Source organism: Sander vitreus, chromosome 13 (assembly GCF_031162955.1).
Source record: "Sander vitreus isolate 19-12246 chromosome 13, sanVit1, whole genome shotgun sequence".
Taxonomy (NCBI): domain Eukaryota; kingdom Metazoa; phylum Chordata; class Actinopteri; order Perciformes; family Percidae; genus Sander; species Sander vitreus.
In genome coordinates this window covers 17,802,567-17,826,699 of record NC_135867.1, presented here as the reverse complement: position 1 = coordinate 17,826,699, position 24,133 = coordinate 17,802,567, and the positions used below count along the sequence as shown (strand labels likewise).

Here is a 24,133-nt window from a genome sequence, read left to right as displayed (position 1 = left end):
CACTGACAAGTTCACAACAGTAAAATGTTCTGGTCAGTAGCCTACATATCTTGGCCACATTTCTTTACTACACAGATTCAACACATTCTCGTCAAAAATGTTGGATTTCTTATATTGTCTATATATATATATATCTGCCTCAAAACCCCATTAGATCTAGTGATGATCGAGACTGCACTGATTTCAGTGATAAACTCATCCTTCCATGTTACTTTACAAGCCTTTGCAAAACACTGTTGCCAGTGTATTCTTTGGATTATTTAACGAAAATCTCCCCATGTCATATGACAGCCTATCCCTGTTTTTCCATTTTTTTTTTTATTTTTTTAAATAAGTCCAATAGTGGGCAGTAATAGCAATGTCAAATTCAGTAGCCTACCAACTGTCATATCAGTGAAGTAGAAGAAGAGAGCGCCTGGGCCCCGCCCTTTGACTCACCTCGTTAAGATGTATTTTTTTGTGTTACTGGTTTGTTTATGATGCGGATCTGGCTCTGGGTATCTTGACAGCTGATCTTATGCTGTTGTAAATATGCGCTTTTTGGTTTCTGCTTTGATAGAATATACTGTGCTATGAACGTGACATATTTATAAGAGAGTAGAAAGCTAGTTAGCAGTAGGCGTTGGTCAACCGTACGACCAGATTACATTTGTTAGCCTAGCATTTTGCTAGTATACTGTATACGTTAACGTTACAGTTATGGCGTGACGTTGGACTGGAAAGTGGTTGACGACGCCTGGGCCAAGCCTTTTAAATTATAACATCAATAAAGAGAAGGCAGTATATATATATGTGTGCATGTGTGTAACTTCCATTCGCAGGTTAGGCTTTTAAACAGCTGCCTGGCGACTAAGTTGGACTAGCAAGTGCGCTAAATTCATGTTAGCATGGCGTCAGATACAAGTGACACCGAGGAATTCTATGATGCTCCCGAGGACGTTAATTTCACTCCATCTCCCAAAGTGTAAGGAAACACATTTTGATTATATTACTGCAGATAAGAGTGACGAATGCACATGTTTTCTGTTCGTTCTATATAGCTAGTACCATATGTTATAAGCATCTAGTTGACTTAGCAATGACAGCTAACTAACATTTGCAATATATTTGTTTAGACAGCGCTAAGCTAACTGAGCTGCTTCAGAGAGTCTCGAGTCGGCTGCAAATTACTGTCCAATTTATTTTGTATTTAAACTATTAAACTGTGTTGTAAAGTGTCATACATTAACGTTACTTCAGTTTACCAGCTGTCTGATGTTAGTGCAGGAAGAGTCAACCCCAACACGCAAGTCACATGATGTTATTCCTGACATAAAATCGAAATTTTACTTTCAAAACATTGTTTATTAAAACACCAAAAACGTACTACTGGCTGTCATTGTGGGTGCTTTGGGGTTTTGGCTGGTGAGCGCAACGACTGAAGTCAAGATTAACCAGGAAACAATGCCATGTTTAAAAAAAAATGTATGAGGAATTTTAAGAAACTACACCAAGATTAAACTCTTTCTCTTTGACTTTATGTACGGTTTACATTATAGCAAGTGGCTGATTTTTTTTTTTAATTTTTTGTTCGAGTTAATATAAATTGTGGGGTTCACCATGTAAATATCCATGCAGTGTATTAGTCACCTATGTCACACGCATTATATTAATTACGTTAGTAATTTGAGCTTTTTTAGAAACCACCTATTGATATATCTAGCTACTCTTTTTATTTTTAGTACTGATCAAGTTTAGAAACCAAATTTGTGAACATTATGGCAGTATCTGGTTGCTGTTATGAGTACAGTCTATGGAATTCATCAAGTTATGTTCACTAAACATTCAGCACATCACACTGAAAGACCATATTGTCATCAAACCTTTTTTAGCAACCATGTTCAAAAAGTCTGTTTAAAGACCGAAGTCTGAAAATCTGATTTATTTTTGGAATAAAAGAGTTATAATTCACACATTAATTGAGCTGCTCAAGTTGAAAGATAAAATAATAAGACATTTGGCTTTGGGTTTTGTTTTGTTTTAGGACGTTGTATTTTAGACGTTGACTTTCATTGCCTTTTTGACCTGTATCCCTTTTATGTTTTTTAGGTCACCTGCAAAGTTTGTCATTCCTTCACCTCAGGTATGTTTATATAAGCCCAGTCACTGTTTAAACAAGGTAGTATGTGCTGAGTTGCTATTGGAATGAATAGTTTGAAAGTTACCAATGCTTAAAATTAAAGTGGAGGTACTCTGAGGTAGCTAATACATAAAGTTGGAGTTCAATTTTATTTTATTATTATTGTTGTTGTTGTTGTTGTGGTTATTGTTATTATTATTGAATGTGTTAAGATAGTTTATTACTAGTTTTTGACAAATAGGTTACTTCTGATTGTAAGCGGTTGCTATTTAGCAATATTACTACCTGTTTGTTTACTTCTTGCTAGTTAAAATTGCTATTGGAACTGAACCCTACTAAAACAGCACACTGTTCTAACAAGTGTTTAACTGTCTAGAGGTGACTGCTTTGTTTATAGTAGTTCTTCTTGAAATTACACCTACCAGTGACTTTATTGTAAGATATTGATGCCTTGTGTGAAAACATGAACACAGGCTGTTTAGTAATGATTCATGACGGCAAATACTCAACCCTTTGCCATGATCTCTGCCTCCTACAGTGGTTAGCCAGCTTCTTTTTCCTGACAGCTAGGAAGATGTAAATTAAATTTAAATTTAAGTGAATCATCTGGCCTTGTTGCCTGCCTTTCCCACACAGACAGTTACAACTGAAATTCAAATTACGTTTGCTGCTAACAAGACATTGAAACGTTGATTTTGCTGCAAGGGGAAATTGCATCATAGAACAGTGTTTCATGCATGGATAAAATCCGCACGACTTTAGAGTCAGTCACAGAGTTTACCCCCATAGCAAGATGTCTTGTCTTATATGAAAAAAGGACAAACATTAGCTGGATGAAAGAATGTGCTCATTAAACATGTATTTCTTTAGTTAGGTACCGCTACTCTACGCATGTTCTCAGTCTGGATGTGTTTTATGGGCCCTTGATGTAAATCAAACATGGCACGTGACCTGTTATTTCCTATGTGTATGGAGGTAAAATTGTGTTTTTTTTTTTTTTTTTTTTTATTGTTTTCTAAACAGCTTTCACAGAGATCAGAAAACGCTGCACAAGATGTGAGCTGCCGAGTGGCCGCATCTGAGACTCAGCAAGATGATTCCCTACTGGTATGGTTTTCTCTATTATCGCACACGAGATGACTGATAAAATGGAAGTTCATCAATGGAGTTTCATCATATTTTTATTTTGTAAGAAAAGTGTAAGTTACTGTGGATTTCATATATATATCTATACGATAGTATGTTTTAGAAATGACATATTGTGCAGTGCGTTATGTGGCTATTGCTTAGGTTGTGAGTTTGTGTTTATTGTGAAAAGAACGGAGGGAAAAAAAGTGCATGTAAAGACAATAACATATTTTAGTTGTAGTTAACATGGGAACTTGCATCATAGTTGCTGTGTTATTAAATTAACAAATTGTTCTCTTCCTCGTAGATCATTGATAGCATCATTGAGGAGAGTCAAAAGGGAAGTGGTGGTGGTGATGTTGGTGACGTGGCTGAGCTGTTAGATCAGCTACATGTTGATGTAAGAGCAGAGCCGGAACCAGTGGAAGAGAATAATGCTCAGGAAGTTCCCATCGAGCTAGCAGCGCCAGCTGTCGAACCTCAGCTTGTCGAGAGGCCCGAGGATCAACAGGAAAGTGCAGCAACAAATGGAGCATGCTCAATACCTGTCCCTGAACCCACAGATCTCCCAGGGCCATCAGTTGGGTCACAGGAAGGTGTTCAGCCCCCAGACATCACAAGCACCGTAGGACTGGGTCCGCCTGATGGGGCTGTTGTGGTTGCAGAAGGGGAGCAGGAGCAGAGACCTGCAGATATCTTAGACCAGGTCCCATTCACGGACATGCAGGTTGACTCGGACTCCTCTGGGCCTTTGAAACCCCCACGGCAATTCACGGTGGAACCAGACATTGTAGCAAGCACCAAGAAGCCTCCTCCCTCACGCCCACCCCCTCCCAGCGGAGGTCCTCCACCGAGACCGCCGCCACCGTCTTGGCAGAGTCTACCTTCCAAGAAGTCTCAGGAGTGTCTGAGGCCGAGTGGACTGGAAGGTAGAAAAAACAGTTCAGTTACCAGCACTGAAGTTTGATAAATGTTACATTGATCCTAAATGTTGAATTCAACTTTTAAGACATCATTGAATTCGTAAGTACTCTTTTAGCTGTAAAGTTCAGCCTTTACAGCGATGTTTTAGGTTGATGCTGTTAACTCACATCTCGTGTAATAGACAACCTTTATTTTATAGCTGTTCTGACAATGATCTTTGAAAGGGATGTAGTAATCTTTTGGTTTACAAAAGGGAAACGTGTTAAATGCTACCAGTATACACAAGTTTCCACAAATATGTATTTGAAAGAATGAAAGAACAGCTCATAGCATCCCATCCTCTATATTTGAGGTTTTACTTAAAAGAGGTATATTGGCAAAATGTCTTTCTCGATTGTTTTTCTTAATTACCTACAAACCGCTGCATTCAAATACAAAGCAGATAGAAGGTCCACTAGTTTTTAGATGAAGTGTTGTGTTCTGTTGTATGATTGTCCAGTGTCTGCAGTCAGCGGTGATGTCCTAGAGCCTTCCGGCCTGGTGTCTCCTAGCAGCACAGTGAGGAGTCTAACTAAAGAGCTGCAGCATTCCTTGGATCTGGCCAGCGCCACCAGCGGGGACAAAGTGGTGACAGCACAGGTCAGTGAGGCCTCTTTTTCACCCAGAAATGCTCAAAAATTTAACTATGCGTGGTGTAGCAGCTTATCTATCTATTGCACCATTGATTGCTTTGTTGTTGGTATTTTTTTAGGAAAATGAGGATGAACAGGCTTCATCTCAGAGTGGAGGACAAACTCCAGGCCCTCAGCGTCCACGTTCCAACTCTGGTAGAGAACTGACAGATGAGGTAAGAGTCACTCTGTTTGCTTTTATTGCCTTCATTCAGCTTGAATCGAAGCCATAACCCAACCTCTTTCACATTCCTTCCACCTACCTTCTATGCACAAAATGTGTACTTATGTGTTATCTTAAAAAAGGAAATCCTGGCCAGTGTGATGATCAAGAATTTGGACACTGGGGAAGAGATCCCTTTAATCCAGGCGGAAGAGAAGCTTCCTGCGGGGATTAACCCCCTTACTCTGCACATCATGAGGAGGACCAAGGAGTACATTACGTAAGCAGAAAATGAGAAAACAGAACTGAGAAATATCAGACCTGGGAGACACAGACCCGATTGGCACCAATTTCACAGCTGGTTGCTATTAGCAAGTTACTATTATTGTTAATTTACAAGTCAAAACAAAACTTTGTGTTTCACCTAATGTAACGTTAGCAGTCTTCTCTCCTGTGCCTGACCGTGATGAATATATTCCATCCTCCCTGCCAAGAGATCATCCAGGTTTTCTGTTATTCGTCTCTTGCTGATTGAAACGGCACTCATTTTAGCTTAAAAGTCCACTTGCTCGCTGTCATGGTGACAGATTGCAAAAGTTATTTGTTTAGAATCAGCTTTGCAGTTTTATTGCATCTAGCATAATAAAAATAGCTTCAACTGTTTGCCCTTTTGAAATAAAATAATGATTGCTTGTTGCCATGGCTGCTAACGTTAGCATTGCTAATTTGCTATCATCTGTGCTCTCCGAGTCTGACCTTTGCTCTCAATGTTGCAAGTGACAAAACACACACACACACAGACACAGCACTTTCATCATGATCAGAGCTGTTTGATTATGGCTGGGTCTTCTTGGATCTATTCTGGTATTACATATAATGTTAAAGAGGCCCGGGACCCGCGATAAAAGAAAGGGACCTGAACCCGTGAAGACCTCCAATATCTGTATCTGTGTTTTGTGAGGAACCCGGTGTGTTTTGAAGACACAAGAGGTGCTTTGTCCAGTACTACAACATATGCATAAACAAAAAATGGAAAGAATATACTGAATCCAGACACTTGATTATAAAAACAAACTTCTAGTAAAAAGCTTTTTGCCTAGCAAGGGAAGAGGCTGGTTGCTGTGGGAGCATCGCCACTGTTGGCAGTGTTTTTTTTTAACACAGGTACATTTGCATGTAACATTTTCCCACTGTCAGAAGCTTTTTTTAAAAGCATAATTGCGTAAAAAACAAATTGTACATTTTCTAGAGAAAGTTGATCTGTTATATTTTTTTCCTCTCAGGAATGATGCCGCACAGTCAGATGACGATGACAAGGCTCAGGCTCCACTGGCAGACACAGATGGAGGAAAACTAAAACAGAAAACGTTAGTGACTTCTTGTAGCCTGTCGCTGGAATTTATTTTCTTCCCTTCTCACCACATGATCATATATAGAATATAATATTTTGTTGTCCCTTATTTCTAACCAGAACCCAGTTTAAAAAGTTCCTGGGCAAGTCTGTGAAGAAGGCCAAGCATCTTGCTGAGGAATATGGAGAGAAGGCAGTCAACAAAGTGAAAAGTGTGCGTGATGAAGGTAAAGGAACACAGGAGTTTAAAGGTCCTATGACATGGTGCTCTTTACAGCTTTAAATTAAATGTTTTGAAATATGTTATACTGTCCACAGAACTAACATAATAATAATAATAATTTTCCTGAAAGGGTGGTTAGATTTTTTATTTTTTTATAAATAAGTAGAATTACTAAAAAATGCAGAGAACAAGAGATTTGTCATTTCTAAATGGATGTGGGCACTGAGGATATTATAGTACAAATAGCTTAATTCACTTCTCACTATCATTACCATAGATGGCAGCAGTCAAGTAAATGCACTACTGAATCATCAAACCCCACAAATCAATAGCATCAACACACTTTGTTAGACTAATAATGCAGATCACTTTGCTTAGTGAACTATCTGTATCGACATGTATTCACTACGTGGGTATTTATCAGACTTTAACAGATTTGACATAGTGGATCTGGAACAAGCTCTACATAATCATGAAAATGGAAACCGCTAATAGAGAACATTTGTTAAATATCGCAGACTAAATGCTGCTACGAAGGTGTACATTGATTTGAAAGTGCTCATATTATGCGTTTTGCCTTTTTCCCTTTCCTTTATTGTGTTATATATCTTTTTTGTGCACGTTATAGGTTTACAAAGTGAAAAGCCCAAAGTCCACCCCAAAGGGACTTACCATCTCCCACAGAAAACACTGTTCACAAACTGCTCCAAACAGCTCTATTGTAGTCCAGCCTTTACTTCCGTGACAATCGTGCGTCACTTTGTAACACACGTTATAATGCTCGCCTAGCTGCTAGCGTGGCACGCCCTCATACTCTGCAACTGACTGCCTAGCAGTACTCACCTAGGTACTGGGCATGTGGACTCCCAACAAAGATGGACTAGAAGTGAGATGCTTCACTCTGTAGCTAAAACAGAGAGCTCAACACACAGGGTGAAAAGAGGAGCTGCAGAAATGTGCAGTATGACAAAAATATGGTGTTTTTTGAAAATTGAACCATGTAAACCTATTCTGATATAACCTCTAAATACAATAATGAACCTGAAAATGAGCATAATATGAGCACTTTAAAGGATTTGCCAATGCCACCACATGCTTATTAAATATTAATGCTGCTGCAAAAGATTTGATAACCTTAGGTTTGCTTTTGTTTGGTGTGGGCTCAGTGTTCCATACAGATCAGGACGATCCGTCATCAAGTGACGATGAGGGCATGCCTTACACCAGGCCTGCCAAGTTCAAGGCAGCACACAGCTTCAAGGGTCCCTTTGACTTTGATCAGATTAAGGTTGTACAGGACCTGAGTGGGGAGCACATGGTAAGATTATTAAGAAGATTATTTTATTTATTTATTTTTGTTTGTTATCAGCGTTTAAGAGAAAATGTGCACCAGTGAATGCTGATATCACAGCATCTTTGTCTTTTCCTCAGGGGGCCGTTTGGACGATGAAGTTCTCTCACTGTGGGAGGCTGCTGGCAACAGCAGGCCAAGATAATGTGGTTCGCATCTGGGTCTTAAAGAGTGCCTTTGATTACTTCAATAACATGAGATTAAAGTACAACACTGAAGGTAACCTCATCAGCATCTCAGATTCGGTTGTTGTATGATGATTGATTGTTTTAATTTAGATGCTTAGTAAGATCCTTTTTGCTTGGCTTCTCCAGGTCGAGTTTCACCTTCTCCTTCTCAGGAAAGTTTATGCTCCTCTAAATCTGACGATCCCGGAGTGAGTGAAATTAATAATACCTTTTGATTTGTGGGTTGTCTGGTTTCCGGAAATATTATAAGTACCGGATATTTTTAAGTTTTTTTTAGTCATAGTGAGAGTATTGCAATGTTGTATATTTTACAGTCTTGAGACTACTAAAAGATTATACTCCTGTCATAGGCAAGTTGTGCTGCCGAGGACCCAGACACAGAAGATAGGAATGCCCCTTTCCGTCAGGTCCCCTTCTGCAAGTATAAAGGCCATACGGCTGATCTATTGGACTTGTCCTGGTCAAAGGTGAGGTCTCACTGCCCTCTCTTTATCCTTCTCACTCTCAGTACTGGTTTTATTGGTTACACTTTACTTGAAGGTATCGACATAAGAATGACATGACACTGTCATGAACGTGATATAAACAAGTCATAAACGTTTATGACATAACGCTTCTTTTAGTAAGTGTCATTCGGTTTTTGTCATGACAAGTTATGGTTATGGTTAGGGTTCATGTGTTCATGACAGTGTCATGTCACTCTTATGTAGATACCTTCAAGTAAAGTGTTACTGTTTTATTTCTCCTCTTTTTCCATTTTTGTTATCTAGAACTTCTTCCTCCTCTCCTCTTCAATGGATAAAACGGTCAGATTGTGGCACATATCCAGGAGAGAGTGTCTCTGCTGCTTTCAGCACATTGATTTTGTCACAGCCATTGCTTTCCATCCCAGAGTAAGTTGCCTTACTTCTCTCAGTACAAATCTACACGTTTATTCATTTTGTCTCCCAGACTGTATTTATAATAACACTTTCTTCTTGTTTCCCAGGACGACAGATACTTTTTAAGTGGCTCTCTGGATGGAAAGCTACGGCTCTGGAACATTCCTGACAAGAAGGTGGCGCTGTGGAATGAGGTGGATGGCCAAACACGCCTCATCACGGCTGCTAACTTCTGCCAAAATGGAAAGTACGCCGTCATTGGCACCTACGATGGTCGATGCATCTTCTATGACACAGAGGTATCCAGCTGCAATACCTTTTTATTGCTAATGCGTGGTTTCATTATGTCCTTATTATCAATTTTTGCCATGGATTCATTCCAGGTTAAATGTATTTTTCTGTTTGTCCATTCCTTAGCGTCTAAAATACCACACTCAAATTCATGTGAGGTCAACCAGAGGCAGGAACAAAGTTGGCCGTAAAATCACTGGTATTGAACCTCTACCTGGAGAGAATAAGGTAACATCTGATCTCCATTCCAAATACATCTACAGTATGTTTGATGTCCCTACAATGATGCATGTCAGTCCAACCCAGTCTCACGGCAGTTCGTGAAATGGTCACGTAATTTAATCTATTGATTCGTGTACACGGACACGTTTATCTCGTTTTTTTCGTGATGCTCAGCACGTTTTTTAAACTAATGTATTTTGTGATCACAGCACGATTCAATAACGCGACGGTTGGGTTTAGGAAAAGAACGCAACGGTTGGGTTTAGAAAACGTGACACGCGGGACACGGAAAACGGGACGGTTGGGTTTAGAAAACGTGACGCGGGACACGAACTCCGGTCTCCTGGGTGAAAGTCCTGTGTTGTGGCTTTCATACTACTCGCTACTAAAGAATCGTGCTGTGCTCACGAAAGTAGCTTCCCATTGAAATACATTAGTTTAAAAAAAAAACGTGCTGACCATCATAAAAAAAACGAGATAAACGTGTCCGTGTACACGAATCAATAGATTAAATTACGTGACCATTTCACGAACTGCCATGAGACTGGGCTGGTCAGTCAGATTTGTTAAATGACAAATTCCCTCTCCACCCTCGATAGATTTTGGTGACCTCAAATGATTCCCGCATTCGCCTTTATGACCTGAGGGACTTGTCTTTATCCATGAAATACAAAGGTTATGTCAACAGCAGCAGCCAGATCAAGGCGAGCTTCAGGTGAGGACGGCTCCCTTTCATCTAGTTTTGACTTGAGCATTTTGAACTAGCAGCAGTAACAATTGAGTTACAAAAGTAGTGTTTATATGTTGCACTGCACCTTGAATAACTGTGGGATTATCTTCTACAGTCATGACTACTCCTTCATAGTCAGTGGCTCAGAGGATAAGTACGTGTACATCTGGAGCACTTACCATGACCTGAGCAAATTCACATCCGTACGACGGGACCGCAATGACTTCTGGGAAGGAATTAAAGGTAACTGTGCTGCAACATGTTTTTAATGAAACTACCTGTCTAATTAGTGTGTTCCCCTTGATTGAACTGACCCTTAATCTTTATTTATCTTTCAGCACACAATGCAGTGGTCACCTCAGCAATTTTTGCACCGCACCCAGGCCTTATTGTTCCACAAGAAGCTGGAGCAGACAAACCAGAAGCAGAGTGCAAGAGCCTGGACTCCACAGACTCTGAAACGATACCCTCAGGTACGTTTGCTTAAATTCATTCATGGACAGATTTCATGACATCATTTATTCAGTGCTATAAAATAAGTGTTGTCCTTCGCAGGAGCCCTAAAGACAGATCACACAGAGGTTCTGCTCTCTGCCGACTTCACTGGAGCCATCAAGGTTTTCATCAATGTAAAAAAGTACTGAGCACTTCAGAGGTTCCCACACTCATGGCCTGTCAGTCGGAGATCAGTCCTAAAGATGAAGGACAGCCTGTCAGGGGCCATCTGACATCACCTAATGGTTATTGCTCTGAGACAAAGAGCCGCCTGTAGCTTTTTCGGGAGAACACGGACCCCAAAGTGGAAGATGAGAGAATGGGCTGTACAATACAGACAAGGTGTGATTCCCTGTCACATTTATATTTTGTATCTTTAATACCAAGCAACTGTGAATGCTTTGGCATTAAGAAAACAGTCGCAAATGCCAAGTGTGTGTGGTCTGTTCAGATATCTGTTAATTTACAGCTGTATGGTCAAGACTGAGTATAGCTAGAAGGCTCTTTGTAACAGTATGGGCACCTTACTAATTTCTTTTTCTCCCACCTTTCAGAAAATATAAGTTAAGTGCAAGATACTGTCCTAATCTTAGTCACAGAATTGAATGTGTCTTATGTAAAGCGATGTAACCATTTGTCTTGAAAGCAAGGTGGTTGGAAATTATTTGTGCCTACGAAATCTAGATCGCTTTTCTAAATTCAACTTCTCAAGCTTTCTTCTAAAATATATCAACCAACATTTCAGTGGATGACAGCAAATCTACAGTACAGGAAATCTGTATACGGTTATTAATTATTAGGGCTGGGTATCTTACATTTTTCAGAAACAATACTAGCTCTTAATTACTTTTGATAAATTGTTTTGTTTAATGAAAGCACATTTCATTATAAAATAGTACTGTAAATGTAGTGTGTAACATTGCATACTTGCTGCTTTTGTAAACAAAACCAAATGATGCTCTATTCATTTCCCTTAATAAAAGTCCACACAAACTAGACAAATGCTTGTTGATAACCCCTTTTTAACCTTGGAAAAAGCCAATGCCAAAAATGTAGTAGAGTAACAGTAAAAATATATTTGATACCTGGCCCTACCAATCATGTCCTCCACACACGCACTCATCTCCAACAGTGATTTATTCCGTGTCAGAACTTTGCAGCAACATTCTGGTTATCATTTTAAAAACAAACATTAAAACAAAAATATATATAATTAGTTACAGTGTTCAACCTTCATCATACAAAAGAGTGCTGAATCTTGCATGGGTAGTGTAAGTTGGGACCAAGACAACAGACTTGTCAGTCTGTTTAGCACTGCATTGTTTAAGCCATGGATACCAGCAGTTGTGTAGTAATGGATGACAAGGTCCAGAGTTGAGTCAGTGTTTGCTCTTTTTTGCCTTCTTGTGGGAGCGATGCGGCGACCGTGACCTGGACTTCCCCGCCTTCCAGTCTGGAGACGGTGATCGGGAACGCTTCGACCATTTGGGAGACCTTGTCCTGTTAAAAGGGTTGAACATATAACAGATTGACTTCAAGAATAACAATCGCGATGAATACATTGGCAACAAAAACATCTCATGGCACTTGCTTTAAAGGAGAGATGCTCCTCGATTTTCGGATCTGGTCATCGGGATCTCTACTCCATCCTCGTCTTCTGACCCCGTCTTCACTTCTTTTGCTCCTATCTTTGTCCCTTCTGTCATCCTTTGACTTGTCTTTAGACTTTGATGTCAACCTCTCATTCTTTTCTTCATCTTTTTTAAACTCCTATAGTAGACAGGGTAAAACATCCCAATGAAGTCAGATATAGGCTTCTATGTCTTTGCCTGTTGAGACTCAAAAACACGATACGGAACTGGCTTGTAACCCCCTCGTTCGCACATAATAGCTCGTGGGTTCTTTATGAGGGGGAACTGTTTGGTCAATGTCAGACCAGTTTGACACATGCTTGACTGTTCCAACTTCAGTAATTTCAGACCTGCAGATGTAACGTTATACCAGTACATATCAACATCAACACCTATGGGCAGAGAAAGTAAGATTTTTTTTTTTTATAGGTGCTGTTTTCTCTGTGTGGACAAAAATATTACTGTGTCAAAAAATGCACATAATACTTGGAGCAGTGTAAACTCTTCTTACTCAAGTATTCTACAGAGAGATGTGCTCCAGAAACAAACCATCAACTTTACGTTTAACTTGTAAAAACAACGCAACGCAAACAGCAACTGTAGCTCGACTTTCCTCCCCTGTATATGGTGCCGTTACACTAAATCTGCAGATCTGAAACTGCTAACGTTATCCCCATGGCTCTGCAGTTGCACATAAGCTGTGTCTGGTTGTGAGTGCTTTGCATAAGTAACACTTTTTTTACTTTGCCAATTGACTAATTTCATAGTCTAATTTTAATGTACTAATAGCAAGCACTTTTGTAAATGTTGCCCCATCCTGTTCTTGATTAAAGAAAAATTTCTATTACACATCAGTGATGGTTGCCTTTTTGCTTTAGAGACCCTTTACTGCAGGATAAACGCTGGGTGTAAATAATAACTGTAATTAACTGCCTTAATAATTCAGGACTTATCTAAGGGTAAAATTGAAGATGCAATATGAATTAAGAAGTGTCCAGGAGCCCACCTTCTGTAGCAGTTTGTTCCTGTAGTGCTCCACTTGTTGCTGTATGCTCATCCCAGTCTTCTTCGGCCTCTTGCCAGATTCCAACTCATCTTGAATCTTCATAACCTTTACCTGTGTCAAGACACATCTAATCAGTTCTGCATTTTTATTAACTGTAATTTGACATATTTTCAAACGGTTGAAGATGCAACCGTAGGGAGGCAGCGAACTATGTCAAATGTAAATTGGTGTGCAAGGGAATTCAAATATGCTAATACAGCTGCTATGGCTGTAACTATTCTATTCAACAAGTGACGATAAATAAAAAATCAAAAGAGACACATTTCAATAGTGTTATCCTTTCTAAATTAAATACTGAGTATTTGTGATTAACAGGATATTGAGGTGGGCAAGGCATGAAGTCTGACTTTCCAAAGTGAATGGGTTGAACACCACGAATAATACAGGACAACTACATTGTTTCTATAAAAGCAAACGCACTGTTCAGCAAATCTTACTTATTATTTTTATTTTTTTATGTACACTTGCCTCCAGCTCTCTCAACCTTTTCCTTTTGCTCTCAGACATCTGAAAACTTCTGAGGGAGCTCTGGAAATCTGCACTGTCACATTTGGACGAACTGCCGGAGTCCTCACTACTGTCACTGTCTGAGTCTTCAACTCCATCCTGCGAGTTGACACTGTCACCAGGAGGGAGAGGAAAACAATACATTTCTGTACCATTTGACATTTTATGTACACTGTGTGTGCGTCTCGCAAATGTAGACGGATGATGTATTGATGCCAACCACAGAGGCCTTACCTTAAATTCACTTTGTCTTCACTGTTATGCTCCACCACCATGTCCCACTTAGACTCAGTTTTGGCTTAGAGAGAAAGGAGAAAGATGAGCAGGATCGTAGGGGGGGAGCTTGATATACATGAATGCATCTTGACCTGCATTACCTTGAGAAAATGTCCCGGTATCAACCGTCGTCTCCCACTTAGACAAAGGCACTCTGGAGAGAGGAATGTTGCTCTCTTCCACTAAGAAAAAAAAAAAAGAGACAGCTGGGTCAGGACAAGTACAGGTATTTAATGAAGTTCATGCCTTTTTTAATCTTCTGTACTTGCATGCCCTGTTCTCATGGAGATCAGAGTGCACACTCAGCTACAGACAACAACCCATGAGACGGTGGATTGATTGTGTATTGATCCAAGACACTTGAGCTGGGCAGATAATTGACAACAGGAACAGGAAATGGTGGACTTCTGGTTGAAAGATATGCTTTTGATACGTGGTGGACTCACAGGGCATTCCATCAATGTCGTCAATAGCAACTCCTAAGGGAACACCGTCTATGTCGTCAACAGGGACTCCATCTAGAGGGTCCCAGCCTAAGGGGCAGCCATCGAGGTCATCCACAGGAGCTCTGTGCAAAGGTAACCCATCGATGGGTGCGCTGTCCATTGGCGCACCATCCAGATAGCAGGATACTTCCTGCAAGGAAACAGGCACGTGTACAAACGTTTGGATTGTTCATGTCCAAATATATGTTGAAACAACATCTTTGGTTCTACTAATATTTCTCAACATGAACAGCTGTTCGATTTGTTGAAATGCCGTTAGAAAAAAGGTAATGACTGCAATGAGCTGATAAATATTCAGCTCACCTCGGCTATCTCTGTCGATTCCTCCACTGCTTTGGCGAAGCCCAGGAAGATGTTTTGAAGGTGGATTAGATAAGGCTGTGGGTATATGGCCCAGTCCTCCCATGCTCTAAAACAACTCATGACCTTTTGCTGTGGAGACAGGGAATACAAATGTTTTTTTTCTATTTTTGGTAAATGTCCTTGTGTGAGGCAAATATCATGCCTGATTACCTTAAACTGTTCTGCCTGCAGCCTGGCTTGTATGTTTTTATGCGCCGCATTAAGGTCTCCAAATATCTGTGTTAGCTTTGTTTCAAAACTGAAAAGACAGAGACACTTTAAGACCGTCACACAGAAGAAAAGATGATAAAAGTGTTGAAGTTGAATCGGGGGAAAGTATCTTACTATTTACGATAATATGATGCACTGGCTACTTTGGCACACGAGTTGTACAATATGTCTGACACGAGGTACAATCTGGCAATCTGTGGGAATGAGGAAAAAAAAAAAAAGTGAAATCACCGTCACATATACATTCTGTGCAATTTAATTTATATATAGGGTTAAAGGAAGCAAACTAGCCTTCTTCTGAAGGGGTGTCTGAAGCAAGGAAAAAGATTCAGTGATGTGTCCCACTACTTCCTCTGCTGCATCTGCTCGCTCAAGACAGAACAGCATGGCATTGCCGATATCTTCTCTGCTTGGCGTGAGCTCTTTAAGCAATGTCTCCAGCTTCTGTCTGTGCCTGCATGTTTTTTTTTTTTTTACAGAAGAATAGTTTCATTTAATTCAACTTAAGTTATATACAGTACATACATACATGTCATTATGCCTGCTAGACATACTTACTCAGCTCTGAGTTGCCCTTTCTTCAACTCTTCCTCAGGGGAAGCATCCTCCTCCACCTCTTCCCTATCGTCACCTCTCTGGGAGTAGTTGTTTAGGATAGGGGGTCTCCACATGGAGCCTCCCCGGAACATACGAAAATCTGCGGTCCTCCACTCTGTCGGGGACTGTCCCTGAGGTAAGGGTGAAGGTGAAGTACATAGAAACTCACATACAGATACACCACAGTCTCATTTTCATAATAGCTAAAGTTGGGGTATTTAAATTAGCATGACTCCAGCAGCTATTCCCCAATACAATGAGATTAACAAGTGAATTAGTATTATTATTATTAGTATAGAACAGTTTTTAGTTATTCCAGATATACCTCCTAGACGTTTTTAGAAACAAGGCTGTGCAGTGAAAACATACCTGGAGGATGGAGAACAGTTTCCAGCGATAGTACACATGATCTTGGCTTTTGTTGTCAAAAAGGAACCTGAGACAATAATGAATGAGCTAATTCAATATGTACCCTTTAAGGTCACTTATGAGACCAACACTGCGCCAGGTGCAGCAATACTTACTTGTAATCTGGATTGCTTTTCTCCTTGTTCATAATTACGGCTTCAAACACGGGGCCTTCACGCACCACAAACTCTATCATCCTGTGAATGAGGAATAATAGATTCCTGTGGGGGGAAAAGGAGTGTATCAGACCAGGGTTTGCACTCTGTCTGTCAGTCACAGCATGAGATCTTTAATACCTCTTTACACTGAACTAGTGGCCCATGCAAACTGCAGGCTGGGACATTACACTGTGCAAAACTGCATAGTCACTGCTCTCTGGACAGACACCGTGTCAGCATACTTTAATATTCCTGAGTCACTGTGTCCGTGAAAGGGGTAAAAGAAATCACAATATCTTTTCATGAATACTGACTTTGATTTTAAGATATGTAAGCCCCAATCCAAAGTTTAAGTTTAGCCATTTCACCTTGATTGTTGAGAGGATTCCAACATAATCACATGAGAATTTAAAGGCCAGTTTTTATTGCAAGTATGTAATGAAAAGTTCTCAACTACAAAATTCCTACATGGTTGGTATTTACTTGTAAGGCCACCAAATTTAGGATATTTTCTTTAGATGCAATGGTCTCAAAATGTATACCTTCAGACAATAACTGGAACAAAACACATTCAACACAGCAGTCAGCATCAGTGTGACAACATTTCTGCAGGCAGCTACATAGAGAAGCTACTGTAGATTGGGGCTTCAGGCCTGAAACCTCTCTGAACTGGAGCATTAATAATGTTCATGCAGTGTTACCTGATTTTGTGTCAGATCTACCACTGCAGTTAGACCTTCATATGACTAGCTACTCTAACCTGAAGCAGTACTTATACTTTGTTTTATGGCACTTGCATGAATCTACATCATCTGACTTGGGTTAATATTAAATCTATCTGCCTTCTAGCTGTATCGGTCTGCAGTGTCTCAGCCTACCCATGGGAAACCCAGGGCTCAAAGATGTTGGTATAAATCAATGGCTCTAACAGTCATTTACAAAGTCTACTTTGCTTTTCATTTTTCACAATAACACACATTAATATTATGATGGGAACAACATGAATTATCTAAGGTATTTTAGCAAACTAGAAGGAGAAACTACAAGTGTCTATAAAAAAAAAATACTAATTGCATTCACTGTATGTAATTCTGAGGCCATCGGGACCTTTGGCATCTACAATAAGTTTTAAATTGTAGATGTCAAAATGTGTTGCAACACTCCAAAGAGTTGGGGTTGCTTACCGTGTCCTATATGTCAGATGCATTAACAGCTCTTAGGACTGGAACATTCTGCCTGAAAGAATCTGTATGGGTCCTATAACACTTTTGTTATAACAGCTGGTCAGACGGCGTAACGTGTGAGTGTGTGTACCTTTCGGTTGGGATAACCACTTTGACTACGGCTTCGGACAGAGTCTGTTTGTGAAGTCAAATCAAATAGTGAAAATATTAAAAAGTGAGTACTTGTACAGATGAAACACTGCAGGATACATACAGCATAGAAAACAACGATAGCATTCATAGTCAGTGAAATGAGGGGAGGGTGACACATCTTAAGTCAATTATTCTAAAATGCTAAACTGAGTTAATTCATCTAAAAGGTTTATATTAACATTTTGTATACACAGTCAAAATGTTATGTTACTTTGAATATGTGACTTTCTATACCCCTGCATCCTGTGATATGGAACTGCACAGACAAGGTGATCACTTAAATGAATTAACAAACATGCATAATAACATGATTCCCAACTTTTTACAATGATTGGTGACAAATTGCAGTTTTGTTTCTTAGAAATGCATTTATCAGTCGCAGGACCCACTGCAGTTTGTAATGCTTGTATTTTAATTTTATATTATTAATAATAATAATTACTTTTATTTATATAGCGCCTTTCATGAAACGCAAGAACACAGAATTACAGTGGCTATGCTAAGGGAGGTTGTAGGCTGTGGTAAACAGGTGGTGTTTCAGGAGTTTTTTTTAATATGTCCAGGGATGTAGCATTTCGGATATCTGCAGGGATGGGGCTGCAACACTAAAGGCTCTATCTCTGAAGGTACAGAGTCTGGTGTGGGGAATGGAGAGTAGGCCAGCGTCTGAGGACCGCAAGTTTCGGGGTGGGGTGTATGGATGGAGGATGTCAGAGAGGTACAGTGGGGCCAGGGCATGGAGGGATTTTTAGGTGAGAAGGAGGATTTTATATTTGATGCGGGACTTAATTGGGAGCCAGTGAAGGTGGATGAGGGGAGGACCCTGGTGGCAGAGTTTTGGACATACTGGAGCCTGTCTAGGGTTTTGCTGGGGACCCATGCAGACAGGACTCCATTGCAGTGTATACATATATATATATATATATATATATATATATATATATATATATATATATATATATATATATATATTAGTGCTGTCAGTTAAATTAACGCGTTATTAACGACGTTAACGCAAACCCATTTTAACAGCGTCAATATTTTTATCGCGAGATTAACGTTCTTTTTGGCCTAGCAAAGTTTGTAGTTTTTTTGCACATGCTGTTGCAACAACTAGTAATGTTAGAAAAACTACAACACCACACCGGATCTAGCTAGACCGGAAACAAAACAACAGACACGCCGCACACACTTGTTTGGGCTTACGAGCCGGCCAAAGAGTAGTAGGCTACCGTTATGTTTTGAGTGGATGGCGAGCGCGAGACACCGAAATGGATGCCAATAAGATTCTGACTGGAAAGTTTACTTTTAAAAAGTTGCCAAATGGTTCCATTGACAAGACCAAAGTGATCTGTGTGTTTTGTCGTTGTGAACTGAGCTATCAGTCAGCACGTCCAGTCTGAAATACCACTTGATGGCCAAGCACACAGCTGATGCGAATTCTCCGCCCCCTCGTCAAAGCCGTTACATTGTTGTGAGAGATTATTTGCTTCAAGTGAGAATGTTAGTGTGAAATTGAACACTACAGTATGCCAATGTTGTTTTCAATAAAAAAAAAAAACATTTACATGTACAAAGCAAGGCGATCCACTTTTCCATGTTGATAAGAGCATTAAAATGAGAAAAATATAATGGGACGAAAAGAAATCAAGGGACATTTAGAATAGATAAAAATGTGCGATTAATTGTGAGTTAACTATGACATTAATGCGATTAATCGCGATTAAATATTTTAATCATTTGACAGCACTAATGTATATATATATATATATATATAAAAAATATCTATAGTTATAATAAAGTTATAGTTAAAGTTATAATACTTATAATATATATATCATATTAAGGCCAAATGATACATATTTAGGGCTCATCTTCCCTTAATTTTCACACTTGTGTACAGACTGTAATTTCTATTATAGTACACCACCATCCCAATGCAGCTAACAGTAACACCCCTTACTTATATGACAGCCTGTAGTATCTAGTGAAACACACATAACAGAGAAAAAATGGCCATGCAGACACCCCAGAGAACAGAGACGATTTTACCTTGTCAAGCTCTCCTTTGGACATGCCCAGCGGCTTGGTGAAGTCATTGCGGAAGCGATCCCTTGGCTGAGCATTGAAAGGCAGACCCGATGGGGGTGGCGGTGTGGCCCTCACCCCCACCGGTGTGTAGAGAGGCTGAGGTGGAATGCGAGCTGGTTTACCCCATCCCAGCTTCATTTCAAACCCCATAATCACTTTACCTACAATACAAAACATGATCACATTCGCGTGGAACATAACCGTACAACCGGAGCAATGGGGGAATGGGTATTAGATAAACCTGCCATTGCAGTCTGTAAATCAAACCAAGAGTCAACTGTACCATCAAGTGAAGCCAAGGCTCTCTCTGCATCTTTCCGTGTCATGAAAGCCACAAAGGCTCTGTTGGAGGTCCTGCAGCGCTCCTCGTCTGTTCGGGGCCACATAATCTTCACACTGGCTAGGGGACCATACTTACCAAACTCTTTGCAGAGAATCTCCTCGTTCATCTGGAAAACGAGAGAAATGAACGGTGAGAAATGTACATCGATGCTGTGCTAAGCCAATCAAAGTCAGTGTGCTCCTTTACCTTTGGGCTAATGCAGCTAATGTAGAGGTTAGTGGTGGTTGGCACTGTTAGGTCATCATATAATGCTGTGGAGAAAAAGCAGCATTGAGGTTAGCATGATTTGGAGGTTAGCAATTTTCAACTAATACAACTCTTATTTTGAAGAGGGACTCTTACATGATCGCCCTGATAATGGTGTGTCCAGATCTCCAAATCCTCCACCACCACCAGAGTCATTTTTCTTCTTTTTATGTCTTTCTTCTCGCTCTTCTTGTATTCTGCGGGTTTTTTTTCAAACAAATAAATAGGCTAACATATGCCAAAAACATATCAACTCATTGACCTGACCTGCAAAAAAAGACTCACAGTTTAAGTTCCTCTTTGAAGAGTTCAAGATTACTCTTCTTCTTTTCTTCTGTCTTTCTTTTAAATGTCTGTCAATCAAAAAGGTAGCCATTGTGGTTATTATTACAATTGACTGATTGTACAATTGCACTGACCAAAGTGAGAGGTCATGAGCAACATTTAAAGATAAATGTAAATGATGCATACATGCTTAATTTAAAAAAAATGATGACATTACAGAAACATCAGAGACCAAACTTACAGACTTTTTGCTTTCACCAGATGATACTGGTGAGACATGCTGGGACACGGGGACAAACTTTGTAGCAGGTCGATACAGCTTACTTTTGGTGTCCTCTGCGGCTTCCTCCTCTGCAAAAAGTTATCAAAGCATATCTGAACAATGACTATCCGTAGGTGTAAAAACTATAATTTAGGTAATAGTAAGTTTGATATGTAAACACAGGGGGAGGCTCTATTGTCGTCACTCTTTTATGTTGGTCAGCAGGATATCTGAGCAGCTTCCTGTATAATTAGGTAGACAGATTGACCAAGAACTGATGAATTGATTGATCAGTCAGGCTCAATCTGTGTTTGCAGATTTAATGTAAAAGGATTTTTTTTATGTGTAACAGTAAGTTGACGAACTGTTCAGTATTGTGAATGAATTTTATTAAACCATTCAAAAGATATAAGCCCTGAAAAATTAAGATGGTGAACTTTTTGACTGCTGAATCAGCCTGATATGCTTTAATAATTACCTTCGACTTCATGTCCAGGTAATTCGGTTTAACATTATTTGAACAGATAACTCCTGATTCATCTTTTGTCCAGACAAAAAAATAGGAACTGAATTGCGATGTAGCTGCTAGATTCAAAGTCCTGCCATGAAGTCCTAGCTGCTGACCTTTAGTTGCATTCACGATACCCCCACGGACAAAGGTTTTCACTACGCTTTTCTTGCTGCCTTCAAATGACGCCAAGAATTCTTCAAAAACCTCTGCTGCTTTTTCTTCCTCCTAGAACGTAACACAGAAACAGGTACAATATACAGTATGTATCTTTTCCATCCTTTAGTTCACTGTTGATCAAATTCAATATTCTAAAATTGATGATTACTCATATGCCTTTATTTCACACATATTTTCTTTTGGAAAAACATGTATCCTCATACTACAATATGCTGTTTTCTAAATCCAAGAACTAAATAATATCAATATGACAACAACATCCCCAACCTCCTTACCTTTTTCTTGAGCTCCTCTTGTTCTTTCTTTGTGAGCGTTTTGATGGGAGTGACAGGCTTTCCCTTTCTATCTGCCATGCTCAAACTGCAAAAATGACAATAATAATAAATAAATAAATAAAATTGTAAAGATTACTGTCACAATGCAACATTTGCTAAATTGTTTCAAATGAAAACATAACAATGACAGCTCTGTTAAATCTATGACATAATCCACCTACTTATATTCTTTTCCCTCAAACAGCCTTTCCATGAAGTAATACTATTATCAATCAATCAATTGATAACTACATCAGCTCCTTCAACTTGTGCATGGGGGGGGGGGATCTTAGGTAGTGTCCCCATTTAGGATATGGCTGAGGGTAGAAGCTCCTTCTGAGCCTCTCAGTGCTAGCCTGGTGTATCCGGTACCTTCTTCCCGACCTCAACGGGGACAAAAGGCTGTTACCCAGGTAGTTTGGATCTTTAATGATTCTCTTAGCCTTTTTCTTGCTATGCCTGGTGTAAATATCCTTAAGGCAGGGTAGGGCACCGCCTATTGTGTGTTCAGCCGATCAAACTACTCTCTGCAGGGCCTTGGGGTCTTGTTTTGGTGCTGTTTCTGTACCAGGCAGTGATGTTACCCGTCAGAGCTCTTCAAATGATGCATGAGTCAAAAAATTGACGTGTAGGTTGTTGTCCTGACACCAGCAGGTCAGGTCCTCTACTTCTTTCAGTTAGGCCTTTTGATTGTTGTCAGTGATCCCTCCCACCACAGCTGTGTCCTCAGCAAACTTGATGATAGTGTTGGAGTCGTAAGTGGCTACGTAGTCGTGTGAGTACAAAGAGTACAGCAGTGGACTCAAAACACAGCCCTGGGGTGCACCTGTGTGGAGGATGAGGGTGGAAGAGGTGTGTCCGCCCACCCTCACCACCTGGGGTCTGCCTGTCAGGAAGTCAAGGATCCACATGCACAGCGAGGGGTTTAATCCCAGGTACTTGAGCTTTGTGACGAGTCTGTTAACCACTTTGTGTTCAAATTACTCTAATCCTGTTATATGTATCCTTGCCTCAAAGACATCAGACATCCTAGCTGACACCTCCCTGGTCCTCCCTGGGACAGAGCATGGTCCACAGTATGCACTGGAGGGCAAACACAGCATAAATCTGTGTTTTCTGTTCAGTTTACTTACTTAGTATCATTTATGGCATTCCTTCTTTGGTCAGATAATAGATACAGGCAATGTGTGAGGGAAACAGAAGCAGGAACTTTGCACATTGGAACAAGACAAAGCGAAATCTAGTACTGTTCATACACTGACGTTATATGCAAACTTAAAACATATGGGCAGGGGTGTTTAACACTGGCTACAGCCAAGCAGATTCATTCAATTAGCCACGTTAGCTGTATCAACTATAAAGCTAATGTCATTCAACAAATGTCCTGGATGTCCTCTGCTGCAGAGGTACCGCATAAGTTGTTTTGGTCAGTTTGTAGCACAGACGGTGTTTAAAAGGCCTGGACTAATTATGAGGTATCACTACACTTTGCTAACGTTAGCTAACATTATTATTTAGCATAGCTTAATATCGCTGGACTCAGAGATGCTAAACTAACCCAGCGTTAACCTTTAGCTAGATGATGAGTAATAGTGAATACAGCTGGCATTTCTCCGTCGACCATTATCCTTATAACATATACATAGATGCAATAATCCCTATCTAATCGCTATCTTCTGCCAATTTACAGCGATTCTCTTAGCTACCGCTAGCTAACACAACAGTCTAATATTTTCTTCTGTAGCTAACGTCACAAAGCACCAACTGACCGCACAGGAGATTATGAAACCACAGTGCATGCACATCTACTTAAGCTAAAACTGTAACTTACAATGGGTGTCATGCTATTGCTTCGCCATTTAAGGTTGAGACGACAATTGATTTCTATCACAACATGAAGCTAAAGAGGCGAGATATCCGACTAGAGTGAGGAGGAGGACGCCTGCAGCCTGCACAGTACTAAGAGTCTGTCTCTGTGCTCGTACATATTCATGACGGATACATTCTCTCATTCTCATGGGAATTCGACTTTCTTACTTCTTCTTCTAACTTCTTTGACTTCTTCTTTC

The 24,133-nt window shown here is 40.0% G+C and overlaps 2 protein-coding genes across 3 annotated transcripts; one reads left to right on the top strand and one right to left on the bottom strand.

Annotated features, from left to right (window-relative positions):
* The first annotated feature begins 409 nt into the window (after nt 1-409).
* On the top strand, nt 410-13,217 carry wdr44 (WD repeat domain 44). Its single transcript, XM_078266816.1, has 20 exons — nt 410-964; nt 2,089-2,122; nt 3,143-3,226; nt 3,555-4,176; nt 4,671-4,810; nt 4,923-5,018; nt 5,149-5,285; nt 6,289-6,372; nt 6,477-6,583; nt 7,746-7,897; nt 8,011-8,149; nt 8,245-8,306; nt 8,469-8,585; nt 8,889-9,011; nt 9,107-9,298; nt 9,417-9,518; nt 10,112-10,227; nt 10,358-10,485; nt 10,581-10,715; nt 10,798-13,217. Exons 1-20 carry the CDS (start codon nt 888-890, stop codon nt 10,884-10,886), a joined length of 2,736 nt encoding a protein of 911 aa, XP_078122942.1. The 5' UTR covers nt 410-887; the 3' UTR covers nt 10,887-13,217.
* LOC144528294 (U2 snRNP-associated SURP motif-containing protein) lies at nt 11,857-24,043 on the bottom strand. 2 transcript variants are annotated; one of them, XM_078266818.1, is made up of 25 exons: nt 23,896-24,040; nt 22,247-23,147; nt 22,026-22,110; nt 21,687-21,798; nt 21,042-21,151; nt 20,801-20,868; nt 20,612-20,712; nt 20,456-20,520; nt 20,210-20,375; nt 19,888-20,087; nt 17,774-17,817; nt 16,418-16,522; nt 16,263-16,329; nt 15,855-16,024; nt 15,588-15,750; nt 15,411-15,490; nt 15,237-15,324; nt 15,027-15,155; nt 14,664-14,853; nt 14,319-14,399; nt 14,176-14,239; nt 13,903-14,053; nt 13,375-13,485; nt 12,329-12,507; nt 11,857-12,237 (listed from the first exon to the last, which is right to left on the bottom strand). In XM_078266818.1, the coding sequence occupies exons 2-25, from the start codon at nt 22,276-22,278 to the stop codon at nt 12,117-12,119; spliced, it is 2,682 nt and encodes an 893-aa protein (XP_078122944.1). In that variant the 5' UTR covers nt 22,279-23,147; nt 23,896-24,040; the 3' UTR covers nt 11,857-12,116. The 2 variants fall into 2 exon arrangements, with proteins under 2 accessions (XP_078122944.1, XP_078122943.1); XM_078266817.1 differs by lacking the exons at nt 11,857-12,237; nt 12,329-12,507; nt 22,247-23,147 and having other exon boundaries at nt 13,374-14,053; nt 23,896-24,043.
* Between the last annotated feature and the right edge of the window lie 90 nt (nt 24,044-24,133).

Excerpts from the sequence above, each read along its gene's own strand:
- wdr44 (XM_078266816.1), top strand. The coding sequence starts at position 888 with ATGGCGTCAGATACAAGTGACACCGAGGAATTCTATGATGCTCCCGAG. Across the intron at positions 2,123-3,142 it reads TTGTCATTCCTTCACCTCAG|CTTTCACAGAGATCAGAAAA; the intron begins GTATGTTTATAT and ends TTTTCTAAACAG. Across the intron at positions 10,716-10,797 it reads CTCTGAAACGATACCCTCAG|GAGCCCTAAAGACAGATCAC; the intron begins GTACGTTTGCTT and ends TGTCCTTCGCAG.
- LOC144528294 (XM_078266818.1), bottom strand. The coding sequence starts at position 22,278 with ATGGAAAGGCTGTTTGAGGGAAAAGAATATAA. Across the intron at positions 16,523-17,773 it reads GTGGTTATCCCAACCGAAAG|GAATCTATTATTCCTCATTC; the intron begins GTACACACACTC and ends TTCCCCCCACAG. Across the intron at positions 16,330-16,417 it reads AAAAGCAATCCAGATTACAA|GTTCCTTTTTGACAACAAAA; the intron begins GTAAGTATTGCT and ends TTATTGTCTCAG.